At 33.1% G+C, this 9234-nt stretch overlaps 1 protein-coding gene across 1 annotated transcript; it reads left to right on the top strand.

The window, feature by feature from the left end:
* Nucleotides 1-2850: 2850 nt before the first annotated feature.
* Nucleotides 2851-8823, top strand: LOC107959305 (tRNA-specific 2-thiouridylase MnmA). The gene is made up of 10 exons (XM_016895329.2): nucleotides 2851-3281; nucleotides 4295-4369; nucleotides 4729-4782; nucleotides 5043-5121; nucleotides 5270-5397; nucleotides 5976-6059; nucleotides 6244-6327; nucleotides 7144-7295; nucleotides 7931-8081; nucleotides 8191-8823. The coding sequence occupies exons 1-10, from the start codon at nucleotides 2910-2912 to the stop codon at nucleotides 8482-8484; spliced, it is 1473 nt and encodes a 490-aa protein (XP_016750818.1). The 5' UTR covers nucleotides 2851-2909; the 3' UTR covers nucleotides 8485-8823.
* The last annotated feature ends 411 nt before the right edge of the window (nucleotides 8824-9234 follow it).

The following is a 9234-nucleotide window of genomic DNA, read 5'->3' as shown; positions in this document are numbered from 1 at the left end:
AAGATTCAGCTGCATTGGGTTATAGATTTGACTTTTTGTAGGGAAACTGAGAGACTTATCCATTTATATAGAAACTGACGACAGGCTTTTCCAAATTATATATATATATATTTGTTTGTAGTTGTTGTTAAATTATATATGAAGAGAAACAGGCAAGATGGATTAGAAAAATTGAGAGAAGCAAAAGAGGGAGGAGATGCATGGATTCCACAAGCCAGGGGTAGGGTCGCCACCTAAATACATACGCTAGATTGCGCAAGTCATGTGGAGAACATGTTCCCTACTTGAGGTGACAAATTCCTTTTGTTAAAATTAGAGTCAACTACATGACAATGATGTGCAAGCAATTGATCTCCAACCAAAAATAAATAATAATAATTTGCTTAAATACTGTTGCGGTTTGAGCCATTTGATTCCAGTAGACGTAATCATTATTTCTTGTACAACATTAATCATCAAAACCTGACATTTTGCTAAAATAAAATTAGAAGAAGAGGAGGGAGTAGAGGTGGAAGTGGGGGTAGTTGACAGTTTTAGGAGTCGTTGAGGTTCTAGATGTCTTGATATTTACTCAAATATTTTTTTTTTTGAACAAGACTATGAGAATATTCTTGATCCTTCAATCAAAATGAATATTATAAGATTTAGTTATTAAAATAAAAAAGCTATAATTAATTACTTCATCTTCCAATTTTATTAAAAAAATCATTTTAGTTTTTTATTTAATTTTTCTCTTCTTTTAATTTTTAAATTTAAAAATATTTTTATATTTTTTTAAAATAATTTTATTAATTTTTAAACTTTTAGAATAATTTTTATATTTTTTTAAAATTAAAATTTTAAAAAAATTAACTAAATAATAATATGTCTTTCACGTAAATAACATGTCAATGAAGTTAAAACCCAAAGCAAAAATAAAATCCTGCACAACTCCTTGGGTTTGGAAATTTCATATTGAAGGACCGAAATGGTAGTGATCCCACTAACTTCCTTTGGCAGAGTTTTGATTATCCTTGCAATACCTTTTTATCAGGAGTGAAAATTGGAATAAACTTTCCCCAAATTGGCAGCTTCATGGTGAGAGACCATGTGCAGCAAAATTCATCAATTGAGACAAAAGAATGTCGACGTTCAATTTTCCTTTAAAAACTTATTTCTTTTTTTTTTGTCATTTTTAAATGTTTTTTTATTTCAAATTTAGGGTATAAATATAATTATTTTATGTTTTAAAATTACATTATTTTTTCTACATCATTTAAATTTTGTCCACGTCAAATTGTCACATTATCACCGTTAAAATTTAACAGTGTAATCAATATTTTCTGTTAAAAAACAATCAATTTGGCTCAAAATGTAATGTTGAAGGCCAATGTGCTAAAAAAAAAGAAGAAAAAAAAACTTTGACTTTCTTTTCTATGTTTGCTTCTCTTTTTCCTTTTTATTTTTTTATTTTTTGTTAATGATTTTGGGTTATTTGGTTTTATTAGGTTTGGGATGTTGAGTAGAGATGATGAGTGGGGCAATGATGGTGGTGCTCGAGTGGTGAGGTGATGGAGGGTGTTGCTATGGTGGTTTTGAGATGGTCGATTATTGGAGACTCTATTTCAATTAAGGGAGAGAGAAAATAATGATCGATGATAGAGGGATACGGGTGATCAACCTTTTTTCTTTGTTTTTTTCCTTGATACAAATTCTATTAAACAATCTTACTAAACCATCATTGAAGAATCAGTTCGGACGGTGATTGGAACTCTGGATACCGGCAATGAGATGTGGTGTAGTGTTTTTATTGTTGTCGTAAACGTGCTGAACTGGAATAAGAGCGAATTGCGAACGAGAACAAGAAGAAGAACTAGAGTCGAAGACAAAAAAAAGGACAAAGACCATTGGCGGAATATAAAGAGAGGACATTTTTAATATATTTTTAAAATTAAGACATCACCATGATATCATTAATGCCATGTGTCACAATACTATAGTGCCACATGTCTAAACTTAATTGTGTTACAAAAAAATACTAATTTAGTTGACGGGAAAAAAATTCAGATATCAATGTGGGAAAAAAAATCCTAATATACTAATTTGGGAGACATGCACAAATTCAAGTACCAGTTTTATATTTGGCCCTTGTGTTTTTGTAAGCCGATAAAAATTCATGGAGGCATCCAGAGCGATTTGATAAAGCGGATTAAATTAGAGAGTTTCTTTATTGTTATACATAATTAGAATAATTTAAGGAACCTATAAAAGCTGAAAAAGTAAGTTTAAAAACAAGTGAAAAAGAAATTATGATGAACTATATAATTCTTTAAGTGTTAAAAAAAGTTGAGAGAACAGCTTAAAAACACTTACTTACAACATTTATTTTTATTTGGTAAATTATTAGTTTATTATTTACTTCTCTTGGGGTGTAAAATTTGTTCATTCATTATTTGTGAATGTGTTAATATTAATTTTGTTTATTTTCTGAAATTATTAAAATTTATAGCTAATATCATAACATTTGATCATTTCGTTGAATCCTATTGCTCTGTATTTATTTTTTAACTAAAAGTTAATTATTGTTATTAGTTTCAACTGCACCGAAGAGTGTGCGTTTTGGCGCCAGGGGAAACCATTATCTCGCCTGGTAATTAAAATTTTACATCTCCATTTTGAGATTTTATTTAATGTCTCATAAGTTCTTATATTCTTTGTAAACTTGAAATTTAGATCTTATATTTTCATTTTTGAAAATTAAATCCTTCTACTTTTTAGATTTCAAGATTCAGGTCGTTGAGAAAAAGTATATGGACTGATTCTAAATTTTGTGATTAGTTCAGGGACTGATGTCAAATTTTGACCATAAATAAAAACCATAAAACCCCATCTTCCTCTTTCCTTATTCCTTGACCCTTACCCTCCCAAACATGGCGAAATTCATCGTTTCACCCAAATTGCTGAGACTGAAACCCAGGCTAACGCCAATAGTCTCGCTTCCTTCCTCTCATTTCCTTCACTACCACTTCCCAAAACCAACCTCGTCTTCTTCCACTGCTTCATTTCCTCAAACTCTCCCAACATCTTATTCTCTTCCTCCTAAACCTGTTTCTCCACTTAACACTGCTGCAACTTTCAATAACGTTATACTCGACCCTCGCCATCTCTCCTGCTGTATGCCTGATAAACGCCTTAAAGTGGCCGTTCTGCTTAGCGGCGGTGTCGATAGCAGTGTCGCTCTTCGTCTCCTTCATGCCGCTGGTCACTCCTGCACTGCTTTCTACCTCAAAATTTGGTTCCAAGTAATCCATTTTTATGTTTAGGGTTTAGGGCTGTTAGTGATCATAATTTGGACCGTTGGTGGCTGACTTTGTTCTGCATTGAAAAAAACAAGTGTATAAACAAGCTGATAAATTTATTTATGTTTGTTTGTCATTGTTGGGTCTAGGTAAAAAGTTGTCCTTTGGAACGGTAGTTAATTGATTTTCTATAATCATATTACGATTGTTTTTTAAAAAGAAAAAAATTTCTGTGAGCATTGTTATTAAAGGAGTATAAGGTTGTCGACTTCATATGTAACCATTAAAAGAGGGTTTAATAGAAAACTTAATCAGGACTTCCTAGTATATAGAGTCTACAACTTACTTTGTCATATGGGATGTGGCATTATGGACGTAGCATGAGGATTGCCTTATGATCCAAACTTTGTTTTTGAAAGTTTGTTCTTACTGTTTGATTACATCAGATCCTTTTTTTAATTTGAGTGGTAACATGAGCTTATTTATTTGGATTATATGATGATCTTTAACTGATATAAGTAGTGGATACAATTTAATTAAAATAGTGGAAATATTGGTACACGATCTTTATGGAGTATGCATCTATACATACATATATGCAATTTCATCACATTGCTTGATTTGTTGAATTTCGGATAGAGATCATAGCATGATATTGTCAGTTGAAAAGAGTTACCTTTTAGTTTTTGGAAAAAAAGAAAGAAAGAAGATGTCCTTCATAATTGAACTGACCAGATATCGTTTAATAAAAGAATGAATCCTCACAGTTGACAGGAGTGTTGGTCTCTTGAATCATCAATCAACAAAAATAAGTAGAAGTTCAACAGTGGCATGATAAAATTTCTGTAGCTTACTTTTGGACTTAACTTTAAAGCATGCTAAGTGTCAAGATATAGTAGTAGCTTGTTTTGGAAAATGCATTGGAAGCGTATGGATGCAAGTTGAGGTCCTTTTTGAAGGTTTTTTTCTATCCACTAGAAACTAAAAGACTTGACCTGATGCTTGGTTTTGTGTAGGAAGACTTTGAGAACTACTGGACAGAATGCCCCTGGGAAGAAGATTTGAAGTATGCTAGGGCTGTTTGTGATCAGGTTATTTTATTTTAAGAATAGTTCTTATCATTGTTCTTTTCTATTTTTGAAAAAATCTATCTTGGTTGAAGGTGGAACGGCTGAGTTGGATAAAATGCAACTATTCAAAAATCTTTGGACATGTAGATTTTTTTGTTGAGTTTTATTTATATTCTAAATGATTTTGCAAATTTTTTTGGTATTATTCTCACCTCATTGTTCATATGTTAAATATCTTCCACTTTCATCTGCTTTACTGTCATTTAAATCTCTTGCATGACCGGTGCCTGTCTACACTAATTTTGTGGAAAAGCATTTTGCTAACATGGTATTGGAGCATGAATACTTAAACTGAATGTTAGTATCATGTTGGTTTTCAGGTTGATGTTCCTTTGCAAGTTGTGCATTTGACTGATGAATATTGGAACAATGTGGTACGTATTTAACCTTTTGAGTTGGATTTTCAACTTGTCTTTACTAAAATATAATAAAATGGACTAGAAGTCAACTTATCAATAACACCCTAAATTTAAATTTTCAAAAATTTCAAAAGAAAAAAAAAACCCAAGAAAAACCACTAAAATATCAGAACATATAAAAATATATTATCAAAATACAATATACTCATAAATTTATACTCAATTTAGTAATTATTGATTGCCCCAATTTATCATAAAAGTTACCTCTCTTTCAGGTTTCCTACATTATTGAGGAGTATCGATGTGGCCGTACTCCAAATCCAGATGTTCTTTGCAATACAAGAATAAAATTCGGTATGGACTCCATATGATTTTTTGATTTATCAATGTAGAAGGTGTTTGGATGTGTTTTGTTCTTCTTTTTGGGATCGGTAAATTGGTAGTAGTGACAGTTATAGCTATGCTATGTTCATTTTGCATTTATGTTAATAGTGGCTTTCAGGTGCATTTATGGACGCTATCTACAATATGGATTATGACTATATTGCTTCTGGGCACTATGCCAATGTTGTTCACCCATCTGCTGATCAAAGCAATAAGGCTTCTATCTTAGAACTATCACAGGACATGGTACTTATGCAATTGTTCTTTTCAATTCTGATGGCTGTCTTGATAGTGGCTTGTTAGACTAATATAAACTGGATGCTCAACAAGTGGTTTGTATAAATGTTTCGTCTTTGCTTATTGGGAATGTATCTGGCAACCATATGATAGATAATAAGGGATGTGCTTGAAGTTGAATTTGCTTTGATATAGAAAACCTGAGTTTGATACCATGATTAAACATTTTCTGGACAAATTACATTGTAAACATGTTTTCTACCATTTCTCTTAATGTTCTATATCGTGCTTTGGATATAATCAGAACTTTGCACTTTCTAATGGAAACTATTAATCAATTCTTCAAATTCATGATAGGAAAATATTTTACATATTTAATTTTCATGTGAGAAGTGATTTACTGGAATATTAGTTCCTTTGGTACATATGAATCATATATATATTGTTGTACCAGTAAAAGATGCAAAGCAAATTCATGTGTTTTTTAATTACAACAATATAATATTCTGTTGATACAAGTTTGGTATAATGATTTGTTCCGTTACTACAAAAGGCTTTTTCTGAGATCTATAATGTTAACTTTGCAGGTCAAGGATCAAACATACTTCCTTTCGCATCTCTCACAGTTCCAGCTCAAACAACTTATTTTCCCACTTGGATGTCTCTCAAAGGTGAGTTGCACTAGATTGATCCCAATTTGGTCAATTTGGATGCTATTTTCACTTTCCCCTCTGTTTCTCACTTAAGGTGGCGCCTGCTGTGTTCTTGTTGTTTCCTTTTTGCTTCCTAACTTTCCTGGTATTGTGTTGCATTTTAGTTCTGATTTTCTTCTGTATACGGCCATATTATCTACAGGATGAAGTTCGCCAACTAGCTGCTAAATTTGACTTGCCTAACAAAGGTAGGAAGGATTCACAAGGAATTTGCTTTCTTGGGAAGGTATATAATGTTAGCACCTGTTTCAAACCACATATGCATGCATTTTAAAATCTTTCATTGAAATATATAATTGAAGTTATTTACCCCCTTTTGATAATAATTTGGTACTTTGTAGGAAAGCTAACACGTGTTTCCCCCTAAGTTCTGCTTAGAGGTGTTCATGGGTCAGGTCAGGCCAGGCCTATGCATGATATCAGTACCATACACAGTTGCCCAAGCTTGGCCCAACTTGAAATATGGGCCTCAAACGTTGCCCCAGTCTGCCCATATTTGTAAATGGCTAACTCAAACCTGTTTAGGCCCTTCCATATTATTATTATTTTTAAATATAATTATGTTATTTAATATTTAGTAATTATATATATTTACTACCCTTATATATTTCTTTCTTTTATAAATTTTTTAAACATAAACAACTTAAACATACTATTTAATATTTATGTTATAGTATATTTAATTTGATTTGATGTAAATTGCATGATATATAAAAGTCAAAATGGGCCAGCAACGGCTTTTAATATTGAAGCTTGAGCTTGAGCTGTATTTTAAACGGGCCTACTTTTTTTTGTTTGACCACATGTTTTCGGGCTTAATATTTTTTGCCCAAATCCTCCCAAATTTCGGGCAGGTCTTCAGGCTTGGGCTGATAGTCCAGCCTTTCAACAGGTTCATGAAGAAGCAAATACTTTACATGAGATAATTGAGGAAAATTTAGAAAATATTTAGTGGTCTTTTATGCACATAACTGGAATTGGCCAAACAGTTCTTAGTAATATATGAAATATTTTGCTGATTGGATATGGTGGTTTGTTATAGATAAGGTTCAGTGATTTTGTTGCAAGGCATATTGGGGAGATGGAAGGAATCATATTAGAAGCCGAGACAGGAGACTTCCTTGGGAAACATAGAGGGTTTTGGTTCTACACAATTGGTCAACGCCAAGGCCTACGTCTCCCTGGGGGACCTTGGTATGCTATATAACTATTGAACTTTCCTATCAGTAAGTCATTGTCATATTATCCTGGGTCATGAAAATTATTGTTTCAAATTTGTGGAAGAATAGCTTTAGCATCCCATGCTCAACAGTGCTTTCTCCTTTTGTTATACTTTGGAGTTTCAAGGAAGGATTCTTTTAAATCAAGCTTGTATGATAATTTGTATATAACATTAATTGCATACATCTTAAAGATGCATATGTTGATGGTTGGTTCAATTTGCTAGCATCAATACTCAATACATTCCTCTGCCGAATTGTCTGGGCATCCCAACACAACTTGGCTGAAACAGAGACGCTTCTATTAAGTAAATATGCAACCTTAGCTTTATCAACTTGAGATGATAAGATCATGAAACAGGGGTTAGGTCTGCTCGAATATGGATTTAAAGTAGGAAACTGAAAATAAGATGGTATTATGTAATGGGGCTCACCTGGAGCATAAGATTCTAGGAAAACCTTCACTTATCACTGTATTCTTTGACTATTTGTTGATAGACATTGTTGTAATTCGCTTTCCAATATTTTTAAGATCTTAGGCACTTGAAAATTCCATTTCTTCCTACTTTTTGATCTTGTTTCCAACCGTATCTTTTATGTTTCCCTCAGGTATGTGGTTCAGAAGGATGTAAAAAATAATGTTGTATTTGTGTCAAGAAATTATTTCTCGTTGGACAAAAGAAGGCGTGTGTTTCGTGTTGGCTCTTTGAAGTGGTTTAGTGGGTCACCTCCTAACCATATTGATCAGCTCCAATGCAAGGTAAAACAATCTTTTATTCATTGACAGTCTTGAAATAGCATAATTGTGGAAATATTTTTACTGCTAGTATAATGGTTCAATTTTAGCTTAACTTGTCTGAACTCTTCAGGTCAGACATGGTCCTGGCTTTTATAACTGCAATTTTAAAATGGAGCATGGTGAAGATGGCAATGACGATATTGCGGTTGTCCAGTTATATGAGGATGATCAAGGTCTTGCCGCTGGGCAGTTTGCAGCCTTCTATGAGGGACAAACCTGCATAGGTTCTGGTGTGATACTGGAGTCCTGGGATGATCGGGGATTTCCCGTTTGTGCAAAGGCTCTTGAGATTGCAAGAATGGAAGATAAATCAGAACTTGGGAAACCAGTTAAGATCATGACAAAACCAGGAACTCTTGCATAAATATCTGTTGTCAATGACTACACTGAACCCTCCCCAAGCTCGATTGGTTGCTGAATTTCTGTCTCAGATAAAAGGGAACATGCAACTGCAGAGCATGCAATGAGCAGAGTTTTAGTTGATAATTTGGTTGCATCTACTTGAGGTTACATATGTGGCCTCCTAATGCTGGGAAATTTTAATGGACTCTGGAGGTGGGGGTTTATGTTTCGTCCATATTTTCTTCATGGAGAGCTCTTTTTATGGATTAGCTCCTTCAATTAAACTTATTTCACCCATATTGTTGTATATCACTGCTATTAAGTAATTTATGGAGCAAGTCTTGTTGCCATTGTTTGGAAACGAAGTGTAGATAATGATGGGTTCAAATTTGAAAACATAAAAATTTACCACCAAAAGAGGCGATTAACTTAGAAAAATGGTAAGGTAACAAAGCTCACAGCTTGAGTTTTTATTGGAGGAGGACAAGGAGGACAGGTCCTGTGGGCTTCTTTGGCAATAGTGATAGAGCGGTTCACAGGATTAATTGTGAGGCAATAAAGAAGGATTTCGCTGGAAGCTGGGTCCTGTTGTTTTCGAATTTATGAAACAAAGGCACAGAGGAGTAATGATGGAGCAGAAAGTTGGCAACCTAATTTCTAGATTAGGATACATTAATTTTGATTTGGTAATATTATACACATGATATTTTGATTATGGTTTAAATATATATTTAAAAAAATAAAAACATTAAATTATTTTTTTATTAAATAA

Source organism: Gossypium hirsutum, chromosome A05 (assembly GCF_007990345.1).
Source record: "Gossypium hirsutum isolate 1008001.06 chromosome A05, Gossypium_hirsutum_v2.1, whole genome shotgun sequence".
Lineage (NCBI taxonomy): Eukaryota > Viridiplantae > Streptophyta > Magnoliopsida > Malvales > Malvaceae > Gossypium > Gossypium hirsutum.
The sequence above is the reverse complement of the archived record's forward strand: the minus strand, read 5'-3'. Positions and strand labels throughout refer to the sequence as shown.

Coding starts and splice junctions, on each gene's coding strand:
- LOC107959305 (XM_016895329.2), top strand. CDS start 2,910: ATGGCGAAATTCATCGTTTCACCCAAATTGCTGAGACTGAAACCCAGG. Junction 6,060..6,243: donor CACTTGGATGTCTCTCAAAG/GTGAGTTGCACT, acceptor TATTATCTACAG/GATGAAGTTCGCCAACTAGC. Junction 6,328..7,143: donor GAATTTGCTTTCTTGGGAAG/GTATATAATGTT, acceptor GGTTTGTTATAG/ATAAGGTTCAGTGATTTTGT.